This window comes from Globicephala melas, chromosome 3, assembly GCF_963455315.2.
Source record: "Globicephala melas chromosome 3, mGloMel1.2, whole genome shotgun sequence".
NCBI lineage: Eukaryota > Metazoa > Chordata > Mammalia > Artiodactyla > Delphinidae > Globicephala > Globicephala melas.
In genome coordinates, this window is record NC_083316.1 from 97,481,325 (window position 1) to 97,507,498 (window position 26,174).

The following is a 26,174-nucleotide window of genomic DNA, read 5'->3' on the forward strand; positions in this document are numbered from 1 at the left end:
ATTTCCCTCATGGCTAAGGCACACTTTTATAATAGAAACCATGGTGTATAATGAGAAAGACAGAAAGAAGGCAGGAAAGAGCATACTTTGTGTGTGTGTGTGTGTGTGTGTGTGTGTGTGTGTGTGTGTGTTAGAGGAGGGAGTTATAAAACTCCATTTAGTTTGCTATTTTTTTCTCTTGTCATAAATGGAAAGTTTCTTACATGTTCTAAAAGGTTGAGATGTTGGTGAGCTCACTGAAACATTATTATTTACTAATGATTATGAATTATATATGAAATCATCAGGCTTCCATGGAAATTAAATAAAATGTTGATTGCAGGTTATAACCTTTTCATATTCTGTAGGCTTTTTTCTCAAGAAAAATTATATCTTTTTACATCCTAAGCAAGGTTAATAAGATAAACAGGAAGTTGGTATATCTCCTTGAATAAAAGCACCAATGGAAAAAATCTTGCTGTAAAATGTTCTTTTAAATAAAAAGTCTAGTACAAGAGAACACGAAAGACTAAAACAGAAATACAGACTACTGAAAGACATATCTAGCCCAAAAAAACTATATTTAATGTTATGCTACTTAAAAACGATTTAGCATATTACAAATGCTGTTTGCACAGCTTAGAATGAATATTTAAATAATGCAATCTGGAACGTTAAACTAACAGAGAAACACCAGAGGGGAAAGGAAGGTTATAAAAGTGCACAAATTTCTATCACAGATACAGTCTACTTGTCACTTAAGTTACAAATTTAACAAGTTATGCATTTTAAATTTTCTAGACAAAAAACTCCTACTTTCAAAAACTATGTAACTTTCCAAAGACATACCTCTTGTATGTAATTATTTTTCTCCAAGATAGAAAGAGCAACAGCTGCACACTCCAGTGTAGAAAGGCACCTATTAGTTGGTTGCGCCCGAATTACATACTGACTAGAAATGCTGGTTTTTAATTGCACCTGAAATCAAAAACAGAATAGAATGTAATTTTTCTTTTAAGTTTAAAACTATAAGGTCTGTTTTTTATTTTATTTTATTTTATTTTTGCAGTACAGGGGCCTCTCACTGTTGTGGCCTCTCCCGTTGCGGAGCACAGGCTCCGGACGCGCAGGCTCAGCGGCCATGGCTCACGGGCCCAGCCGCTCCGCGGTATGTGGGATCCTCCTGGACCAGGGCACGAACCCATGTCCCCTCCATCGGCAGGCGGACTCTCAACCACTGTGCCACCAGGGAAGCCCTTAAGATCTGTATTTTAAATACTAATTACTGTAATTTCCTTCCAAAATTGCCAGTTTATAAATATTAAATGTATCAATATCTTCTATACATAATATCCTTTTATTATTGTTTTGTTAAATAGAAGCAAGAGGATAGTTATACATCTGACAAAGAAAATGTATTCAAAATATATACAAATTCCTACAAATCAAAAATAAAAAGACTAATAACCCCCTCCCAGTGGGCAAAAAGAGTGAACAGACACTGCACAAAAGAAGATATACAAGTAGCAAATAGGTACATGTAAAAGGGCTCAACATGATTTAATGTAAATTAAAATCACAATGACGGGCTTCCCTGGTGGCGCAGTGGTTGAGAATCCACCTGCCAATGCAGGGGACATGGGTTCGAGCCCTGGTCCGGGAAGATCCCACATGCCACGGAGCAACTAAGCCCATGCGCCACAACTGCTGAGCCTGCGCTCTAGAGTCCGTGAGCCACAGCTACTGAAGCCCGTGCACCTAGAGCCCATGCTCTGCAACAAGAGAAGCCACCGCAATGAGAAGCCCTCACACCGCAATGAAGAGTAGCCCCCGCTCACCGCAACTAGAGAAAGTCCGTGTGCAGCAATGAAGACCCAACACAATAAAAAATAAATTAATTAAAATAAAATAAAATAAAATCATAAGGAGATAACATTTCACTCACTAGAACAGTTAACATCGAAAAGACTAACACCACCAAATGAGGATAGAGTAAATGAAACTCTCATACATTGAAGTGGAAGTGAAAATGGTTTAATCACTTTGGAGAACTCACGATTGGGATATTTTATTTTCTGGTTTATTCTTCCATTATTTCTTAAACTGATAAGCATTATGTCTGTGTGGGTGTAAATCTATATAAACACACAGAGATACACACACATACCAACACACACACACACATATATATATCCTCTTTTTAGATAAAAGAAGCATACTACAGATACTTTTCTCCATCGAGATAATATTTTAGCTGAGATAGAGTCAGACATGAGAAAGGCAATAGAAAACTGAATGTCAGCATTTTGGCCCTTTGATTCCGACTTTAATTAAATGAAACTCAAGTAAACTTACACTCATAAAGCCCACACTCTGACCAAAATCACATTTAAGGATATGTGATGGGAAATATGGTTTTTCCACTCTGATTGCTTTTTGTTCAAAAAATTATCCTCTACAACTTGTTTCCTTTCCTTCCTCAAAAAGAGATGAGGGGAGAAGGGGGAGGGAGAGAGAGAGGGAAACAAAGTGGGCATCATAAAAGATTCACTATAGAATGTATTGCCCTATATATGATTTTGGAATATATTATTTAAAGCATATTTGACTAATTATATTTTAGATATCATATTTAAATTACTCTGCATTTCTACCAATGGACAAGATGAAAAATAGATGCAGGGAGAGAAAGAGATGGAAGAAAACGGTTGAGAAACATGTATAATGATAAAAGAAAGCCTATGTTTAAATAACTGTAAGAATAATTCATGATGTTGATTAATTGTAATTACTAAAAGCTTTGATATTTCATCAGGTCAACTAGTAGAACAGAGTACAGACAACTACTGCTTTCAATACTTAATTCCAAGTCATCACTGGAGGAATTTATAACAAGCATCTGATTAAAACAAAACCTTTGGAAAACATGCAAAATTCACAGTGGATTTTGTTTATTGGAATTAATTTGATTTTTAAAAGAAATTTGTTATTTCGGGAGGGTGTTTTATTTCTTACTGTGGCTCACATGGCTGTATGAAAACAGAATTTGAAATATATCATTTGTTAAAAGACTTCAAAATATGCTTCACAAATCATCTCTCTGGGAGTTACCTAGTAACTGGATATATTAAAAGAGTATATATAACTAAGATCTGTCATATTATTAGGATACCTGTTATTAAAGCATGCTAATGTGATCTCACGGCACCTCCTTTTACGCTTACGTGCTATATCACCTTCATCACACAATTAATTCAGTGAGTAAATGAGCAAGACTAAAAAGAAACCCTGTTGATCCATCTTCTTGAGAAGTCACAAGCATCATAATTTTTCAGAAACTGCCTCATCTTCATGAATAAGTGTTCAAGAAAATCCAAGGCAAAATTAACTATTATAAGAAATGAAAAAAATTAACATATGATGAAAGTATGGTATGTAGAAAGAGGAACTACTGAAAGACCAATATTATTATATCAAAGTTGACAATAATTAATCACTTAATTTCAGTCATTTAGTTTCTCAGTTTCTGCTCACTTGATAAAAATCAGATAGCTGGACCTGATGGTATTAAAACCTATTTTTTAGTGATCAATCCCAAGATCATATAATGTATATGTAATTTTAATGCTACATTAATTATATATCATTATTGTTAATATATTATGTACAATTATTATATACAATCTTCATTTCCAATTTTTGGAAGCCATGCTGATGCAAAGAATGCTTCAATAATTTTGATCTTCTTGGAAGTTGGTTCTCCATGGGTAGAAGTTGTCTGAGTGCTCTTAATGTGACTTCTTTAGGAACAGGAGTATCATTGGTTGGTTCAGAATTCTACTGGTATAGGTTGTAAGCCTATAATATAACTCCCATTTTAGAAAGAGCCAACTCATCCAAATTTGACTTCTAGACTGAGCTTCAGAACTTTTCCACTGATTCTCTGGATTGGCTAAAATTTGAATTCCTTAAAATTCTTTTGTTGTTAATGCCTTCCTTTATTTTCTTCCATTAAATATATATTTAATATATAAATATACCAGATAACAGTTTGACAGCTATGATCACTGTTCAGATGCTTTTTAAAAGGGTTTTTCCAAATGTCTCCTTCCTAGATAGACCTTTAGCTATTTTTGTGATTTGTGTCATTAATAGTGTGGAAGTCATAGCATGTTCAGTGGTTTAGTAATGACCTTTAGGACTCAAAAAACTATCCAAAGGATTAACATGCCATGGCTTATGTTTGCATAACATATGTCTTTAAAATAATTTACTATAAGATAGTTAATTCTTTTGTCAAGAAAAATAAACTAAAAAAGACCTCAAAATTAAAATTTTAATCATCTCCACACACACACACACCCAACAAATGCTGTATTTTTATAATCTGATGGTGATTACGTGTTATCTGTTCTCAGGCTCTTTTAAGACAAGTTTCATTATTACATAAAACTATTGTGCTCCTCACTTAATTATTAACAGTCACAAGACATTCTAATCAGTTGATCAGCTTCCTTAAAGGTTTCTAGGAAAATCAATCTATTTTGCAGGCTTTCTGAAACAACCCTAGTCTAGAACAAGCTAAAAAAATTCTTTTTACTAACATTCTGAATTCCTTACCAGTGGAAGACACACATAAAAACCCTCCTTTCTGAAGCACCCTTTTTTCTATGATCTTTCACAAACGAGAATCAGTATCTGAGCTTATGAGCTGCCCTTTGAAGGAGTGGTACTAAATCTTTTCTTCTAGCCCCAATCCCTCAATCCACTTCATTCCTTTAATTTCCTCAGTTTAGTTCAAAACTATGATCTAATAGTGATAAGAGTCCAGCTTTGGCATCAGACAGTTGCCAGTTTGAACAGAGACTTAACCACTTATATGCAAAGTCTCATGCACTTGGACAGTAAGTGCTATTCTAGAAAATGTACATATATTGTCTCATTTAATTCTCGCAAAGAACCTATGAAGTACTATTATCTCCATTTTACAGATGAGGAAACCAAAGTACAGAGAGGTGAAGTAACTTACCCAACGTTCCAAAATCAATCATGGTAAAGCAGATAAATGAATTTATAGTCTTCTTTGAGAGCTTGAGCTCTTCATAACTAGGCTAATAATTAAATGGATGAATTCTTAAGCAAATCCCAACATATTAAACAAATAAAACAAAGCTATTCTTCTGGAAAGCAAGGCTGAGGGACTCCTGAATAATTTTAGGGGTCTTATGAACAGAGTGTAAAAAAAAAATGATAAAGGGGGAGGAGTCTTCTCAAGAATGAAAGTTTCTCACACATATCAATATCTATGTCTTGCTCCCATCTTCCTACACTGTGAAGCCTGTAAAGTTTTTATAGAAAGTTAAGATTCCAGGATTAATGTTGAAACTCAGAAAATTTGATAAAAATAAGGTTAAAGGGGGCATTAGTTATAGATAAAATGATAATATTGTGCTACTTCCAAAACACATTATTGTTTAAATTTTTTTTTCTGAGTTGACCTGAGAAACTTCATTTCATAACAGTTTCTATGGTAAAGCACAATTCCAAAATTACCAAAGAACTTGTAGAACGAACACATTGGGTTTAAAATTTAGTACTTTCTTACACATTAAAATGATAATTAAAGTTACACATTGCTTTTCCAACACACAAAAACTTTGATGTTAAAAATGCAAACATACAATTCAGAAGCCTAAAAATTATGCACTTACAAATTTCAAATTTAAGCAAATCTAAATAATGATACAAAATTAAAATTCTGTTGAGTGACATATTTAATCAAATATCTTGACTAGTGTTTTTTCCTACTAATAAAAATATTTAATCTACCACATAACTCCAAGTAGTGCATATCTGAAGTCACTGAGAACTATGGGTATGGAAATATCTAGAGAAGGAAAGTAAAAACACATAGATTCATGAGATCACAGAATTGGAAGTTATCTTTATAAGTCAAATAGTAATCTCCACGTTCCCAGGCATAATTATTCTTTTAAAAAGTTTAGAATGACAGAATTAAAGTTTAAAATAATATTGAAATATAATAATTTCTCTTAAATAAAAAAAGTTTTATCTGAGTTTTTAAGCTTCCTCTTTAAAAAAAAAAGAATAGAGGCATGAAAACAAAAATTCCTTAAGATTATTGGCTACCACCCCTGGTGGCGCAGTGGTTAAGAATCTGCCTGCCAATGCAGAGGACACGGGTTCAAGCCCTGGTCCGGGAAGATCCCACATGCCACGGAGCAACTAAATCCATGTGCCACAACTACTGAGCCTGTGCTCTGGAGCCCGTGAACCACAACTACTGAGCCCACGTGCCACAACTACTGAAGCCCACGCACCTAGAGCCTGTGCTGCACAACAAGAGAAGCCACTGCAATGAGAAGCCCGCGCACCGCAACAGAGTAGCCCCGACTCGCTGCAACTAGAGAAAGACCGCACGCAGCAACGAAGACCCAACGCAGCCAAAAAAGTTTAAAAAACAAAAAAACATCATTGCCTACAATAACTTCAGAGTGATTTCAGTAAATTAACAAAACATTACACCATTAAACAAGCCAGAAAGAAGAATGTGACTATAGATTACACGTCTTGGCATTACTTTCTGCTGCTATTTTCCTCAGCAATGCTTAATGGAGACGAGTCTCTGTTGAATAATGCTATAGAAACTAACTTTTGTGATATCTCCTGAAATTGAAATTGTCCAAACTAAGCATGTCTACATGTATGCATTTATTCATACTGGGCTTACACCAATTTATATCCTTTATTAGGAAACTTAGAACAGAAACTGACTTAGGATATTAGAAATTGATTTACTAGTCTCACCTAAGTAATAACCAATTTTATAATGTCTTGCTAGTGAAACATTTTCTCACCAAAGATAAATTTCATTTAACAATTATCATTTCTACTCATTTCAAAAGCTGTCATGGCTTTATAAACAGCTATTGGAAAATAAATCATAAATTAGCCTAGGTGTGAAATAAAGCACACATTAAACAATTACTTCATAAGTTCAATTTGTCACATAAAATTTTTATTTTAAAATTTACTGAGTTAAATTGTACACTCTTTTACTTTATTAACAACACTTTTCTATAACCTTGAATTAAAATAATGTGCATGAATTGGGAGACAGAAAAGCACAGTAACTAAAAGCATAAGAAAGGAAATTATTAACTCTACATAATAGTAGTATGACCTCAAACAAGATTTAAACTCTCAGAGCCTAAAACATTAACAACCTTAAAGAATGATTGTGCTCAGGCTTCCCTGGGGGCGCAGTGGTTGAGTGTCCGCCTGCCGATGCAGGGGGCGCGGGTTCGTGCCCCGGTCAGGGAGGATCCCACATGCCGTGGAGCGGCTGGGCTCGTGAGTCATGGCCGCTGAGCCTGCACGTCCAGAGCCTGTGCTCCTTCCTAGATAGACCTTTAGCTATTTTTGTGATTTGTGTCATTAATAGTGTGGAAGTCATAGCATGTTCAGTGGTTTAGTAATGACCTTTAGGACTCAAAAAACTATCCAAAGGATTAACATGCCATGGCTTATGTTTGCATAACATATGTCTTTAAAATAATTTACTATAAGATAGTTAATTCTTTTGTCAAGAAAAATAAACTAAAAAAGACCTCAAAATTAAAATTTTAATCATCTCCACACACACACACACCCAACAAATGCTGGGTGAGGCCACAACAGTGAGAGGCCCGCGTACCGCAAAAAAAAAAGAATGATTGTGCTTTAAGATGCTAATATATGTGAAGTGCTCAGCAATGCCTGCCATACAGTAAGCAGGCAATACAGGCAAAGATGTTGATGAGGGTGGTACTGATGCTACTGATGTTAACCAGAATAGTGCTAGTGATGATTTACAATGCTTTCTTCACAATCTAAGGAATAAGTGTGAAGCAACTCAGCTTTATCGCAATAAAGCCAGATGAGTAGCCTGACCAAGAGTGAGGGATAAGATAAAACTTAGAGCTAGAAGAATGTCAAATTTTACAGGATGGAAGAAGAAAAGCTATTGAACAGGTAGAGAAAAAGCAGTCTTAGAAGCAGGAGAAAGAACCAGAAAGGAGTTTCACTGAATAACAGAGAACAAGTTACATTGCCAGATAAATAAAATATTCCTAACAGTAAGAATCCTGAAAAAGGCAGAAATATTTTCATTAAAGATATAATTTATATACAAGGAAAATATTCATATTTTACTCTTTTGCCCTTTAAGTACATGATCTAAGCATCATTAAAATGTGCAATAATTCCCAAAGTATTGAATCTTGTATCTAAATCTTTGATATTTCTTTAAAACATTCCCAAACAACACTATGTAACAGAAGAGACAGACCAAGAATTTATAATGATTTTTGAAAATACTTTTAAAATGAAATTTTTTCATTTCTTGAATGACCTTGCATGACTCTTTTATCTGCCTATTATTTTCAATATATTTTCTCATCTTCTTCTACCTCTGCACATGTGTAACTTATCTGTAATGTTTAATTGATTTTATGACAGTAAAACTGGCAGACGGACATAAAAAAGAATTGGCTAACAATAGGGTGCTATGTTCCTTTGAAGAATACAGAGTACAGAATACTTAAATGATAAGAAATTATGAGTTGCAGAATATCACAATTTTTTTAACTGAAGTATAATTAACTTACAATGTTAAATAGTTTCAGGTGTACAACATAGTGATTTGATATTTTTATACCTTTTATTACCTTTGATCATTTTACACCAAAATGATCACCAGGATAAGGATAGTTAACATCTGTCACCATACAAAGTTATTACAATATTATTGACAATATTCCCTATGTTGTACATTATATCTCCATAACTTTGTTATTTCATAGCTGGAAGTTTGTACCTCTTAATCTTCTTCACTTATTTTGCCCATCCCTTTACCCACCTCCCCTCTGGCAATCACCAGTTAGTTCTCTGTATCTATGAGTCTGTTTCTATTTTATTATGTTTGTTTTGTTTTTTAGATTCACACAGGGGAATTCCCTGGCGGTCCAGTGGTTAGGACTCAGCACTTTCACTGCCATGGCCCAGGTTCAATCCCTGCTTGGGGAACTAAGATCCCGCTAGCCACACAGAGTGGCCGAAAATAAAAATAAAAAAGTGATATCACACAGTACTGGTCTTTCTCTGTCTTATTTCACTTAGCATAATACCCTCTAGGTCCATCCATTTTGTCACAAATGGCAAGATTTTGTTCTTTTTATGGTTAAGTAATATTCCATTGTGTATATATACCACATATTCTTTATCCATTCATCTTTTCACAGACAATTAGGTTGCTTCCATATCTTGGCTATTGTAAATAATGTTACAATGAACACTGGTATGCATATATCTTCTTTAATTAGTGCTTTTGTTATTTTCAGTTAAATACCCAGAAGTGAAACTGCTGAGCCATACGGCAGTTCCATTTTTTAATTTTTTGTTTTCCATAGCATCCGTACCAATGTACATTCCTATCAACATTGTACCAGGGTTCCCTTTTCTCCACATGCTTGCCAACGCTTTTTATTACTTGTCTTCTTGATAACAGCCACTCTGAAAGGTGTGAGGTAATCATTTCATTTTGGTTTGGATTGCATTTCCCTGATGACTAGAGAAGTTGAGCATCTTTTCATGTGCCTGTTAGCTATTTGTACATCTTCTTTGAAAAAATATCTATTTATGTCTTCTGCCCATTTTTAAATTAAATTGTTTGGGTTTTTTGATATTGAGTTGTATGAGTTTTTTTTAACCTATTTTGTGTATTAACCCCTTATTGAACTTGTCATTTGAAAATGTCTTCTCCCATTCAGTAAGGGGCTTTTTCATTCAGTTGATAGTTACCTTCACTATGCAAAAGGTTTTCAGTTTGATGTAGTCCCACTTGTTTACTTTTGCTTTTGTTGCTCTTGCTTAAGAAGACAGATCCAAAAAAATATTGTTGAGACCTATGTCAAAGAGCATACTGCCTATGCTTTCTTTTAGGATTTTATGCTTTCAGGTCCTACATTTAGACTTTAATCCACTTGACTTTATTTTTTATAGATGGTGTAAGACAGTGGCTTAAGTTTCGTTCTTTTGCACATAGCTGTCCAGCTTTGCCAACATCACTTACTGAAGAGTTTGTCTTTACCCCCATTGTATATTTTTGCTCCCTTTGTCATAGATTAGTTGACCATATAAGTGTGGGTTTATTTCTGGTTTGTCTATTCTGTTCCTTTGATCTATGTGTCTGTTTTTGTGCCAGCACGATATAATTTTGATTACTACAGCTTTGTAGTACAGTTTGAAATCAGAGTGCATGATGCCTCCATGTCTGTTAATTATTTTCTTAGACTATTTAATAGAGCTAGTGAAATCCAAAAAGTGAATTGGTCTTTCTTAAATAAATCCATTCAAACACAATTTGGACAACATCAAGTACCCTGCATAACAGCCATTAATGATATAATATATTCCCCTCAGAAATATAACATAATTCTGTCAACTTTGTAGCACGAAGAATATGTGCATAAATGTCAGATACTGAATTTGACAAGTGAATTAGTTTTTATTGACACAAATAAGGCTGAAAAATTACCACCCAAAAAAAGGGATGAAAGACTGATAACTGCAATGAAGAGTAAAAACAATATGGGAAAAGAACACAAGGTAAAGAATTCTTTAAAAATTACAGGAATTTCTTTTCTATTCAGTAGGAAAAGATCTGATTTCAAATTAAAACTTAATTTCCCCAAAGCTTATCATTCACTTTTCAAATGACTTAAAGGAAAATTCTATTAGATGGTTAATCAAAACACTGGCATGGGCTCTTCGGTGGGGCTAATGGTGGACTCTGGGAGGGCTCATGCCAAGGAGTACTTTGCAGAACTTCTGTTGCCAGTGTCCTAGTCTCCACGGTGAGCCACAGCCACCGCCCGCCTCCACAAGAGACCCTCCAACACTAGCAGTCGAGTGGCGGACAGGGTCTTGGTGCTCTGGACGGGTGTCAGGCCTGAGCCTCTGAGGTGGGAGAGCTGAGTTCAGGACATTGGTCAACCAGAGACCTCTGGGGCCGATGTAACATCAAACGGCGAAAGCTCTCCCAGAGATCTCCATCTCAATGCTAAGACCAGCTCCACTCAACAACCAGCAAGCTACAGTGCTGGACACCCTATGCAAACAACTAGCAAGAGAGGAACACAACCCCACCGATTAGCAGAGAGGCTGCCTAAAATCATTATGAGGTGACAGACACCCCAAAACATACCACCAGATGTGGACCTGCCCATCAGAAAGAGAAGATCCAGCCTCATCCGCCAGAACACAGGCACCACTCCTTTCTACCAGGAAGCCTAAACAAACCACTGAACCAACCTTACCCATTGGAGGCAGACACCAAAAACAACTGGAACTACGAACTTGCAGTCTGCGTAAAGGAGACCCAAACACAGTAAGTTAAGCAAAGTGAGAAGACAGGGAAACACACAGCAGATGAAAGAGCAAGGTAAAAATGCACCAGACCAAACAAATGAAGAGGAAATAGGCAGTCGATCTGAAAAATAATTCAGAGTAATGACAGTAAAAATGATCCAAAATCTTCGAAATACAACGGAGAAATGCTTAAAAACGATCTAGAAGAACTAAAGGGAAAAAAAACAATGATGAACAGCACAATAAATGAAATTTAAAATTCTCTAGAAGGAATCAGTAGCAGAATAACTGAGGCAGAAGAATGGATAAGTGACCTGGAAGATAAAATAGTGGAAATAAATACTGCAGAGCAGAATAAAGAAAAAAGGATGAAAAGAATTGAGGACAGTCTCAGAGACCTCTGGGACAACATTAAATGCACCAACATTCGAACTATAAAGGTCCCAGAAGAAAAAGAGAAAGAAAAAGGGACTGATAAAATATATGAAGAGATTATAGTTGAAAACTTCCCTAATATGGGAAGAGAAATAGTCAATCAAGACCAAGAAGCACAGAGAGTCCCATACAGGATAAATCCAAGGAGGAACACGCCAAGACACATATTAATCAAACTATCAAAAATTAAATGCAAAGAAAAAATATTAAAAGCAGCATGGGGAAAGCAACAAATAACGTACAAGGGAATCCCCACAAAGTTAACAGCTGAACTTTCAGCAGAAATTCTGCAAGCCAGAAGGGAGTGGCAGGACATATTTACAGTTATGAAAGGGAAAACCTACAACCAAGATTACTCTACCCAGCAAGGATCTCATTCAGCTTCAACGAAGAAATTAAAACCTTTACAGACAAGCAAAAGCTAAGAGAATTCAGCACCACCAAACCGGCTCTACAACAAATGCTAACGGAACTTCTCTAGGCAGGAAACACAAGAGAAGGAAAAGACCTACAACAACAAACACAAAACAATTAAGAAAATGGTAACAGGAACATATATATTGATAACTACCTTAAATGTAAATGGATTAAACACTACAACCAAAAGACACAGACTGGCTGAATGGATACAAAAACAAGACCCGTATATATGCTGTCTACAAGAGACCCACTTCAGACCTAGGGACACATACAGACTGAAAGTGAGGGAATGGATAAAGATATTCCATGCAAATGGAAATCAGAAGAAAGCTGGAGTAGCAATTCTCATATCAAACAAAATAGACTTTAAAATAAAGACTATTACAAGAGACAAAGAAGGACACTATATAATGATCAAGGGATCAATCTAAGAAGAAGATATAACAAGTGTAAATATTTATGCACCCAACATAGGAGCACCTCAATACATAAGGTAAATGCTAACAGCCATAAAAGGGGAAATCAACAGTAACACAATCATAGTAGGGGACTTTAACACCCCACTTTCATCCAATGGACAGATCATCGAAAATGAAAATAAATAAGGAAACACAAGCTTTAAATGATACATTAAACAAGATGGACTTAATTGATATTTATAGGACATGCCATCCAAAAACAACAGAATACACTTTCTTCTCAAGTGCTCATGGAACATTCTCCAGGACAGATCATATCTTGGGTCACAAATCAAGCCTTGGTAAACATAAGAAAATTGAAACTGTATCAAGTTTCTTTTCCAACCACAACACTATGAGACTAGATATCAATTACAGGAAAAAATGTATAAACAATACAAACACATGGAGGCTAAACAATACATGTCTAAATAGCCAAGAGAACACTGAAGAAATCAAAGAGGAGATCAGAAAGTACCTAGAAACAAATGACAAGGAAAACACGATGACCCAAAACCTATGGGATGCAGCAAAAGCAGATCTAAGAGGGAAGTTTATAGAAATACAATCCTACCTCAAGAAACATGTCAAATAAACAACCCTTATATCTAAAGCAATTAGAGAATGAAGAACAAAAATACCCCAAAGTTAGCAGAAGCGGAGAAATCATAAAGATCAGATCAGAAATAAATGAAAAAGAAATGAAGGAAATGACTGCTTATTGAAGCAAAGATCAATAAAACTAAAAGCTGGTTCTTTGAGAAGATAAACAAAATTGATAAACCATTAGCCAGACTCATCAAGAAAAAAAGGGAGAAGACTCAAACCAATAGAATTAGAAATGAAAAAGGAGAAGTAACAAGTGACACTGCAGAAATAGAAAGGATCATGAGAGATTATTAGAAGCAACTATATGCCAATAAAATGGACAACCTGGAAGAAATGGACAAAGGCTTAGAAAAGCACAAGCTTCTGAGACTGAACCAAGAAAAAATAGAAAATATAAACAGACCAATCACAAGCAGAGAAATTGAAACTGTGATTAAAAGTCTTCCAACAAACAAAAGCCCAGGACCAGATGGCTTCACAGGAGAATTCTATCAAACATTTAGAGAAGAGCTAACACCCATCCTTCTCAAACTCTTCCAAAGTATAGCAGAGGGAGGAACACTCCCAAACTCATTCTATGAGGCCACCATCACCCTGATACCAAAACCAAAGATGCCACAAAGAAAGAAAACTACAGGCCAATATCACTGATAAACATAGAATCAAAAATCCTCAACAAAATACAAGCAAACAGAATCCAACAGCACATTAAAAGGATCATACACCATGATAAAGTGGGGTTTATCCCAGGAATACAAGGATTCTTCAATATACGCAAATCTATCAATGTTATACACCCAATTAACAAACTGAAGGGTAAAAACCATATGATAATCTCAATAAATGCAGAAAAGGCTTTTGAGAAAACTCAACACCCATTTATGATAAAAACCCTCCCAAAAGTAGGCACAGAGGGAACTTACTTCAATATAATAAAGGCCATATATGCCAAACCCCCAGTCAACATCGTCCTCAATGTTGAAAAACTGAAATCATTTTCACTAAGATCAGGAACAAGACAAAGTTGCCCACTCTCACCACTATTATTCAACATAGTTTTGGAAGTGTTAGCCACAGCAGTCAGAGACAAAAAAGAAATAATGGAATCCAAATAGGAAAACAAGTAAAGCTGTCACTGTTTGCATATGACATGATACTATATATAGAGAAGCCTAAAGATGCTACCAGAAAACTACTAGAGCTAATCAATGAATTTGGTAAAGTAGCAGGATACAAAATTAATGCACAGAAATCTCTGGCATTCCTGTACACTAATGATGAAAGAGCTGAAAGAGAAATTTAGGAAACACTCCCATTTACCATTGCAACAAAAAGAATAAAATACCTAGGAATAAACCTACCTAAGGAGACAAAAGACCTGTATGCAGAAAACTATAAGACGCTGATGAAGGAAATTAAAGATGATACAAACAGATGGAGAGATATACCATGTTCTTAGATTAGAAGAATCAACACTGTGAAAATGACTCTACTACCCAAAGCAATCTACAGATTCAATGCAATCCCTATCAAACTACCAATAGCATTTTTCACAGAACTAGAACAAAAAATTTCACAATTTGTATGGAAACACAAAAGACCCCAAAGTGCCAAAGCAATCTTGAGAAAGAAAAATGGAGCTGGAGGAATCAGGATCCCTGACTTCAGAGTACACTACAAAGCTACAGTAATCAAGACAGTATGTGGCACAAAAACAGAAATATAGATCAATGGAACAGGATAGAAAGCCCAAGTGTAAACCCATGCACATATGGTCACCTTATCTTTGACAAAGGAGGCAAGAATATACAATGGAGAAGAGACAGCCTCTTCAATAAGTGGTGCTGGAAAACTAGACAGCTACTTGTAAAAGAATGAAATTAGAACATTCCATGACACCATACAGAAAAATAAACTCAAAATGGATTAAAGACCTTAATGTAAGGCCAGACACTATCAAACTCTTAGACGAAGATATAGGCAGAACGCTCTATGACATAAAAAACAGCAAGATCCTTTTTGACCCACCTCCTAGAGATACAGAAATAAAAACAAAAGTAAACAAATGGGATCTAATGAAACTTAAAAGTTTGCACAGCAAAGGAAACCATAAACAAGACGAAAAGACAACCTCAGAATGGGAGAAAATATTTGCAAATGAAGCAACTGACAAAGGATTAATCTCCAAAATATACAAGCAGCTCATGCAGCTCATATCAAAACAACAAAAAACCCAATCCAAAAAAGGGCAGAAGACCTAAATAGACATTTCTCCAAGAAGATATACAAATTGCCAACAAACACATGAAAGGATGCTCAACATCACTAATCATTAGAGAAATGCAAATCCAAACTACAATGAGGTATCACCTCACACCAGTCAGAATGGCCATTATCAAAAAATCTACAAACAATAAATGCTGATGAGGGTGTGGAGAAAAGGGAACCCTCTTGCACTTTGGTGTAAAGCGATACAGCCACTATGGAGAACAGTATGGAGGTTCCTTAAAAAACTAAAAGTAGAACTACCATATGACCCAGCAATCCCACTACTGGGCATATACCCTGAGAAAACCATAATTCAAAAAGAGTCATGTACCAAAATGTTCATTGCAGCTCTATTTACAATAGCCCAGAGATGGAAACAACCTAAGTGTCCATCATTGGATGAATGGATAAAGAAGATGTGGCACATATATACAATAGAATATTACTCAGCCATAAAAAGAAACGAAATTGAGCTATTTGTAATGAGGTGGATAGATCTAGTGTCTGTCATACAGAATGACGTAAGTCAGAAAGAGAAAGACAAATACTGTATGCTAACACATATATATGGAATCTAAAAAATAGGTTCTGAAGAACCTAGAGGCAAGACAGGAATAAAGAGGCAGATGTAGAGAATGGACTTGAGGACACGGGGAGGGGGAAGGGTAAGCTGGAACAAAGTGAGAGAGTGGCATGGACATATATACACTACAAAATGTAAAACAGATAGCTAGTGGGAAGCAGCCACGTGGCACAGGGAGATCAGCTCGGTGCTTTGTGGTCACCTAGAGGGGTGGGATAGGGAGGGTGGGAGGGAAACGAAAGAGGGAGGACAAATGGGGATATATGTATATGTATAGCTGATTCACTTTGTTATACAGCAGAAACTAACACACCATTGTAAAGCAATTATACTCCAATAAAGATGTATAAAAAAAAAATTCAGGGCTTCCCTGGTGGCGCGGTGGTTGGGAGTCCACCTGCCGATGCAGGGGACACGGGTTCATGTCCCGGTCCGGGAAGATCCCATATGCCGCGGAGCGGCTGGGCCCGTGAGCCATGGCTGCCGAGCCTGCGTGTCCGGAGCCTGTGCTCCGTAACGGGAGAGGCCACAACAGTGAGAGTCCCGCGTACCGCAAAAATAAATAAATAAATAAATAATTCAATACCTCTGTACATTTTTAAGAGTTTAAAAATAAATAACTAAAAGACAGATCATCCTCATAAATAAATAAACAGATAAAACATTGGCATGTTAATTCCACGCTTCTTATGGAAAGCATTAATTACAATAAAAGTATCACTATGATGATATACAATATTTAACAAATTGTGGTTTACTGTTATGTTGCTTTTCACCATCTGCTTAATGAAAGGTTCTGTACTTTAGCTTACTATTATTTTATTAAGATTCCCATCAATTCCTTAATCCATATAAAAGCTATTTGCATGTATTTAATTTATTGGCAATATCTACAGCCGAATTCCATCTATCTGTATTAATTAGTTCTTTTTCTACTAGACAAGGTTAGCAGTCTCAGCCAGACACGCAAACACATAAGTCTTTGTAACTATTAGCATGACTTTTATTTTTTAATAACATTCTTTCCAACAACAGTACTCAATTCCAAGTCAATATCCTTTCTAGACTGAATCTCTGCAAATGCCTATCTGGACATCTTGCTTCCACTTCAATCTTCTTATAAATCCTTCTATATGTATCAACCAAGTGAATTTCTAAAAAACAAACTGATCACATTACTCCTCATATTAAAATTCTTAGCTTGCCACTAGGCAAAATCCTTACCATGGTCTATAAACTATCCATTTCATGAAGAACACTCTTTCCCCACCTCCCTCACTACATAGCCAGACTAAGTATAGAAAAGTATTTACCTTTTCTTTGCCTGGCTAACTATTACTATCCTTCAGTTCTCAAATGCTAAAGAGGTCTTCATGAATTCCCAACTTCAATCAAATTGCCGTTTTAAAGCACCCCCTATATGCCATTCACAGAATTTAATTTGTAATTACATACTGACCTAAGTGGCTATTTCCACACAAAGTAAGCTCCATTAAGGCATGGATTATTTTACTTACAACTTACTGCATTCTAGTGTCAATAACAGTGCCCCATAGTGGCTGGTATTCAATAAATACTGGTTGAATGAATGAACGCTGATGATAATCATTAGAAAAGAAAAAAACTATAGCTATGAATTCAAACCCAGCAGTTAAATACTTAAATTTATGGTTTTTTGGTAACTTTGCTGGGCAAGGAGATGTGGAAATGAGAGGTGGAGAAAGGATTTGTATAAAGACAGTAGGGTTCTCTGTCTGAATTTAAACTTATGAAGTTGAGGGAATTCCCTGGGTGGTCCAGTGGTTAGGACTTGGCGCTTTCACTGCCAGGGCCTGCGTTCGATCCCTGGTCAAGGAACTAAAAACCCGCAAGCTGCATAGCATAGGCCAAAAAAATAAATAAGTAAAATAAACTTACAAAGTTGATAAACAACTGCTTTAGTCAATTATTAAATTTTATATAGAAAAGGTGGAAATGGGAAACAAATATTATTAGTCATAATTTATCTCTTTTGAGGGACTTCAGTAAGTTGTGTTTTAATTTTTTGTTTTTTGTTTTTTAGGTAAGACGTGGGTTTATTTAGAAATACACATTCCATAGACAGAATGCAGACCGTCTCAAAAGGCAAGAGTGGCCCCAGGGCATGGGGTCACCTTGGAAAGTGAGAGCGGCCAAGGGAGAAACACCCTCCACAGACAGAGTTCGGGCCATCTCAGAAGGTGAGAGGCCTAGTAAGTTTATTAAGCAGGGAGAGCCCACTGACATCACACAAATCCTTTAAGAACTAGAAATTTAGCCAGTTGTTCATATTACAGGAAAAGAAATGCAATTCCTTTTAAGCTGAGAAATTTGTAAAAAAAAATTGGACTTTGTGAAGCAAATATGAACTGTTTAATGAAAAAATATATATATGTATATATATAAGGTGCATATCAAATCCTCTTGTAGGAATTTTAAAGGGATTACCTTCTTTTATTCTATGCAATTCTAACATTGTTTTCTATAATGCAAAATCTGAAAACTTTAAATATTTTCAGCAATTTCTTTTGAGATACTGGAAAAATTCAACCAGAACAAAACTCAGCATGTTATTGAAATCTACATCAAGAACATAAATAAGTTATCTTTTCCAAACACTATGCTTTAATTCAAAGTGACATTTTTAGAGCACCTATTTGGAGAAAAAATTCTAAAGGGAATAAATGTCACGAAATTTTTTAAATTATAAAATCATATAAGGAAAGTAAGTCACAAAAACTTTTTCTATAATTATATTTGTCTAATCACATATATGTGTACATAAACACATGCATAATTATTCTACCATAAAAATGGAGATACCAAAAGCTTCTAAATTGTCAACTCAAGAATATGTATAAACTTGATACCATGGGAAGCCAGTGTTTCATGGTCAATTACATTATATCATTCATATGTTTCTAAGACATTTAACATTCTGTATAAAGTTGGAATTTTTTAAAAGATTTTCAAATAATCACAGAGACTCACTTTTAGTAACCACATCATTTCTATTTTCTTCCCTTAAAATAAAAATGTTTATAATCTTTTGCCCCAACTTCTCATAATAACATATTTACATTTAGTTACAGGTGCTAGAAGAAATTATAAAAAGATGAAGTACCATGCAGAGGATATTTGTTGAAAAACTTATAAAATAAACTTTTATTTATAATGAATGGTTTTGGAATTGTTTAATAGTATTGCATACAAGTGGATACTTAAGTACTGTATCTGTAACAATGTAACATATATTAGTGGTCTTTTGACCACTCAAACATCAGCTTTAGTTTTAAATTTAGATATACTTGATATCAGTGCAGAAAACACTGACCCAAATTTGGACTTATTAAAATTCTGGTGAAAGATAAATATGCTTATCTGAAAGTCTCAAGTGAGAGTAAATGCTGGGCTTGGTGATTTTCAAAAACAAATATCCTTAGTATTAAGTCCAACATGACAGCTTTGTAGACTAGTATATAACTCAAGGTTAACATCTCATTAGCAAAATATTAGAAAAAACTTTGAATCTGTGCTTTTACTTTCAATAGTCATCTATGTCTTTTCTAGATATTAAAATTTCATGTCAATTATAAAAGACCTATAAGATTTAGAAATGCATAATATAAAAAGTGAGAGTACCCTGTAATGTCACCACCAAGAAAAAATGACTACCATACAGTATTATTTCTTCTAACACCTTAGTTTTTAATTCATAATTATAAAATTTTTAATATCTACAAAAGAAAATATGCAATATTTGAGTCATGAAGAATGACTAAAACTGGCATCCCTGAATCTTTTAGTAACTAGTTAAGAAATACAATAGAAATAACCAAAATGATTGACACTCTCAGGATACCCTTCCCAGTATGCTCCACACACTCACAGAAATACAGAGAAATAGACAGACAGATAGATAGACAGATAGATCCATCTATACATCTAATTTCATTTAAGAATGTCCTTAGTGCAGCCACTGTGGAAAATGGTATGGAGGTTCCTCAAAAAACTAAAAACAGAATTACTGTATGATCCGGCAATTCTACTCCTGAGTATACAGCCGAAGAAAACAAAAACATTAGTTCAAAAAGATACATGCACTCCGATGTTCATAGCAGCACTATTTACAATAGTCTAGATATGAATGCAACCTAAGTGCCCATCAACAGGTGAATGGATAAAGAAGATGTGAGATTATATATATATGGTATACACACACACACACACACACACACACACACACACACACACACACACACACACACACGGAATACTACTCAGCCATAAAAAAGAAGGAAATTTTGCCATTTGCAATAACACGGATGGACTTGGAAGGTATTATGCTTAGTGAAGTTAAGTCGAACAGAGAGAGACAAATACTGTGGGATATTACTTATATGTGGAATCTAAAAAATAAAACAAACTAGTGAATACAACGAAAAAGAAACAGACTCACAGATAAAGAGAACAAACTAGTGGTTACCAGTGGGAAGCAGGAAGGAGAGAGGGACAAGATGGGGTATGGTAAAAGATACAAACTACTATGTATAAAATAAATAAGCTACAAGGATATATTGTACAACAAAGAGAATATAGTCAATATTTTATAATAACTATATATGGAGTATGATATTTTAAAATTGTGACTATGACATATACCTGAAATTACATAATACTGTAAATCAACTATACCTCAGTTTAAAAAATGAAACAAAAAGAATATCCTTAGTAAAACAGTGAAAGCTCTCCTAATAAACTTGACCTCCTCCAAGATAACCACTAGTCTTAATTTTTTATTATTCTCTTAGTTTTGGGTATCCTAAATAACACATTGTTCAATTTTGCCTTTTTGAACTTTATAAAAAAGGTTTATATTCTTCTGTGACTTGTCTTTTTAACAACATTATATTTCAGGATTCATCCATCCATATTTATTCCTATAGCTGCAGTTCATTCATTTTCATTTCTGTCTTACAGTATCCCTGTATGTGAATTTGCCACAATTTACATATTCACTGAAACATTTGAGCTGTTTAGAGTTGTTTGCTATTATAGGCAAACTAATAAAAATTTGTGTGTCCTAGTACAGAAGTGCAGGTGTTTCACCAGAGTACGTATCTAGGAGTAAAACTGATATCAAAGTATGAGGTTATGCTTTCCTCATGAAATAATGGCAAACTGTGTTCCAAAGTAGTAATATTTTATACACCCTTCAGCAGCGAATAAGAGTTCCACTTGTTCCATTTCATCTCCAACGTTTGATAGCATCAGACATTTTTAAATGTTTGTTAATCTGATGGGAATAAAGCGTTTCTCATTGTGGACATTTTGTATTTTTCCTTTCATCTACTTACAAAAGAAGAAATGTGGATGCGTATCTTAAATGGGACATCTTTAAAAGACCCAAAAGAAATACGTGTATATAAGAAGCTTAGAGACCTCTGAAGAAAAAACAATAAACTACCCAAAAGGAAAGAAAATAGACACCAAGCTTGGTCCAGAAACAGAACTTCAGAGTTGTAAGGAAGAATTACATCTGGGTAGCTGATTACACTGTTTCCAGAGCTCACGTAGAACACCATTTGAGTATTTTCAGCAATCGCCAATGGTGGAGGATTTACTGGTGACCATGGTCAGACCCTATGAGGCAGGAGCAGGAACCAGTGAAACAAAGGTGATTGCTACTATGAATGACCTCAATTTCAACACCAGCCTAGGATTCTGGAGGAATCTTGGTTTAGTAATTTCTACTACTCGCCTGTCACACCACTGAAGGTGGGCTGACTTGCATCTCGACATCCTAAGAATCTGACATTATCTTGAACATAAGAGGTTTATGAATGTTTTTGGAAAGATATCCATGTGAAGTAGAAAAGGCATTAGATTGGGCACGAGAAGGTAAGAGTTCTAACGCTGGGGTCACCAAATACATCTTTATGACTCTGGCCAAGCCACATAACTTCTGTGAGTCTTAGTTTTCTATAATACCTGTTGTGGCTTGGTACAGATATGAGAAAGATCAAAGGAACATGAGTATGGTAAATCACTCTGTAAACTGTAAAATGCTTTACAAATATAGAGTTAATAACATTTTTAATGCTGATAACGTTCAAACTTGCACATCTATGCTGTGCAATTTGTAATTTCAAAAGCCAGAAAGTTGACTAAGCTATAAGTAAAACAAAAGTTTTTAAAAATTTAAGTTACCTCAATAGTAGTCTCTACTCTGACCCTAACTAGGTGAGTGACTTTTCCAATTGGTGTGTGTGTGTGAGCTTTAAGCTTTTTTTTTTTTCACTTAAGTAAAACCTATGTGTGTGTGTTGGCTCCAATTTTTATAATATTGGGTTTTCTGCCTCTTTCTTAGTGATTTGTACTATTTTTTATATTATGTATTACAAACATCTTCTAACTGTAAAGTACATTTTTAACTCTACTAATGTCTTTTAATGACTAGACATTCTTAAAATCAATGAAATATAATTTATCAACCTTTTACTTTATGGTTATTGCTTTTCATACTATGTTTAAGGAATATTAGACACCAAAGTCGTCTAAAAAGAAAAGTGACAATGGTATCTGCAGACACACAGGGTTGGGTATGGGCCTGTTCCCACCAGCCAGACTAGAAAATCTCATGATTCATAGGTTATTGAGCAGAGTACACAGAAAGGTCTTTCCTCTATAGTGGGGAATACGCAGCCCTAGACTGAGCACTTGAAAAGTGCTCATACAATTATACTCGCTTGCTTCCTTTTATACATCTGCCATCATCATGAGAGTATGACTGGGATAACCTACAGGAGAATGAGAAGTGGAAGAGCTTAATCATGTCGGTGACCATCCAAGAGCCAGTCTACACCAGTTATAAGAGTGAGCCCAGCCAAGACCAGCAGAGCTGCCTAGCCAACACCTGACTCTGTAAGCAATAAACTTACTTTATACTACTAAGATTATGTGCTACTAAAATGCTTCTGGTTGATTGTTACACAGAATTATTGTGGCAACATGTAATGGAAACATTGTGTAAACTTTCACTTTGATCTTAAGGGAATCACAGAGCTTTGTATATTTCAAAATGAGATCTTCTTCTGCCATCTAAAATAATAAGATATGGGCTTCCCTGGTGGCGCAGTGGTTGAGAGTCTGCCTGCCGATGGAGGGGACAAGGGTTCGTGCCCCGGTCCGGGAAGATCCCACATGCCGCGGAGTGGCTAGGCCCGTGAGCCATGGCCGCTAAGCCTGTGCGTCCGGAGCCTGTGCTCCGCAAAGGGAGAGGCCATAACAGTGAGAGGGCCGTGTACCACAAAAAAATTAATTAATTAATTAAAAATAAAATAAAATAATAAGATAGTTGAACACTTGAAAATGTACACTTAAAATGGTTATAATGGTAAATATTATGTCATATGTATTTTAACACAGTAAAAAATGGAAAGGATCTTTCCATTATATAATGCCAGGCATTAATACCAAGGATGACATTAAATACTCATCCCCAATCTAGGCCCTATCTTACTCACTTTCTTGCCCTTTTACTACTTGCACCTTATTTTCTAAGGATCCTGATCATCCTTACATACATGATGCTTTTTCTCTTGAGACTGTGCTCCCACTTTCCCCTTTACAGAAGCGTTCTTCCTTCTCTTTCCTGCTCTCTCTGGGTGACTCAACACATTCCTTAGGTAGGTTAACACCTCTTCTACAGGAAACATTCCATAACTTCCCCTGCCAGGACACATGATATTTCTCTTCTTCCAAAATACCTACTATCAAGTTCTTGACACACTGTACTGTAATTATATTTATGTATTTATCTCCTCCAATTCAACTGTGCAACTAGAGAAAAGAAACCTTGCTTTTTCCTCATACTTGTGTTCATGGTACCTAAGAAAGGGCCTGGCACATAAGAGGTGCTGAATATAATTTTGCTTTATAAATACATATGCAAGTAAACAAGCAGACAAGCCAACCAGTCACACTCCCCTCCCAGGGCAGAAAGGAGGAGCTTTACCTTCTAATTCCTTCTATCCCTTTTTCCTCACCACTAAGGAAAGTACCCTGGAATAGGATCTCATTAACTGAAAGAAAAGTACCTAAGATTTATGAAGAAGACAGTAAATAGAAAAGCAGTTTCTGTACTCAGATACTTAGTGATAGTTATGAAAAAAGAAAAATTTTATACAGTAGCACAGCTCTCTGTAAGTACTCTGAATCACAAAATACTGCACAGCTCCAAATATGTTTCCTGTCTCTGTAACGGGAGCTACTTTTAAAAGTAAGAAAAGGATAAGGAATCTGGTCCCCTAACAACAGTTCAGTAAATATTAAAATGCAACTTCAGGAAGGAGATTCGCTTAAAAATGAGTTAGCATGACAGCAATAGAATTTTTTTAAGTAAAACTACTAAACAAGTAAAAGAAAGGACAAACCTGTTTCCCACACTGATATTCAATGATATTCCAGAGTTTATATTTCATACACAAATTTTTATTTGCTGTTGAAAATACCACTTTAAATAAACTTTAAATAAATATATATATTTCTTTAAATAAAGAAATATACATAAAGTAAAAATATTAGATTTTGGTTAAGAGATTGATGAATGAACTACTGTGACTTATTTAGATTTGGCTCACTTTTTAATAAACCTTTAGCAGGAACACTATGAGATTTTCAAAACTATAGAACAATGAAGGTAAACAAAATTCCCTAGCTGGATTAGGAAATGACTTCCCATTAATTAAAAATATGAACAAACAGAACACTGTGTAACTTCATTATTCTTCTAATTTGTTTTTCTTACCCTTAGCTTTTACTAATAATATTCCCTCATTCATGAAAGGCTAGCAAAGATTAAATAAGGTAAAATGAACAAATAAATAAACAGAATAGATTCCTTCATCCTTATAGTTCTATAAACCAATGAAATAATAATCTTATCTAATTACATTATTTTCCTATCTTAGAAAAAAAATTATTACAATTGGTTGTATCTGAACTTTTAAATGTATTAAAGATAATATGTATGAGAAAATAATTCCATTTTAAAGAAAACTACTCGGAAAAACAAAATGAATATCCATATTTCCTTGAAATCTTTTTTATCATGGATCTATGTTAAAATATTATTTGAAATAAAAGCTACAAAAGGTTCCTTATCTATTTATTTTTCTGCCAATATGTCAGGTTACCATACAATATATCATTATTTTATGCACCCCCATAATTTTAATAATCAATGATTAAAAGTGATACAAAGTTAAGACACAGAAATCTCTTGCATTCCTATACACTAACGATGAAAAATCTAAAAGAGAAATTAAGAAAACACTCCCACTTACAATTGCAACAAAAAGAATAAAATCCTAGGAATAAACCTACCTAAGGAGACAAAAGACCTGTATGCAGAAAACTGTAAGACACTGATGAAAGAAATTATAGATGATACAAACAGATGGAGAGATATACCATGTTCTTGGATTGGAAGAATCAACATTGTGAAAATGACTCTACTACCCAAAGCAATCTACAAATTTAATTCAATCCCTATCAAACTACCAATGGCATTTTTCACAGAACTAGAACAAAAAATTTCACAATTTGTATGGAAACACAAAAGACTCCGAATAGCCAAAGCAATCTTGAGAAAGAAAAATGGAGCTGGAGGAATCAGGCTCCCTGACTTCAGAGTATACTACAAAGCTACAGTAATCAAGACAGTATGGTACTGGCACTAAAATAGAAATATAGATCAATGGAACAGGATAGAAAGCTCAGAGATAAGCCCATGTACATATGTTCACCTTATCTTTGACAAAGCAGGCAAGAATATACAAGGGTAAAAAGACAGCCTCTTCAAAAGCGGTGCTGGGGAAACTGGATAGCTACATGTAAAAGAGTGAAATTAGAAAACTCCCTAACACCATACTCAAAAAAACTCAAAATGGGTTAAAGACCTAAATGTAAGG

At 35.0% G+C, this 26,174-nt stretch overlaps 1 protein-coding gene across 1 annotated transcript in view; it reads right to left on the reverse strand.

The window, feature by feature from the left end:
- DTWD2 (DTW domain containing 2) overlaps nucleotides 1–26,174 on the reverse strand; it is a 95,417-nt gene that overhangs the window by 9,501 nt on the left and 59,742 nt on the right. The window contains exon 5 of the mRNA XM_030869824.2: nucleotides 829–957. Coding sequence (XP_030725684.1) covers nucleotides 829–957 — 129 coding nt within the window. The remainder of the gene's footprint in view (nucleotides 1–828; nucleotides 958–26,174) is intronic.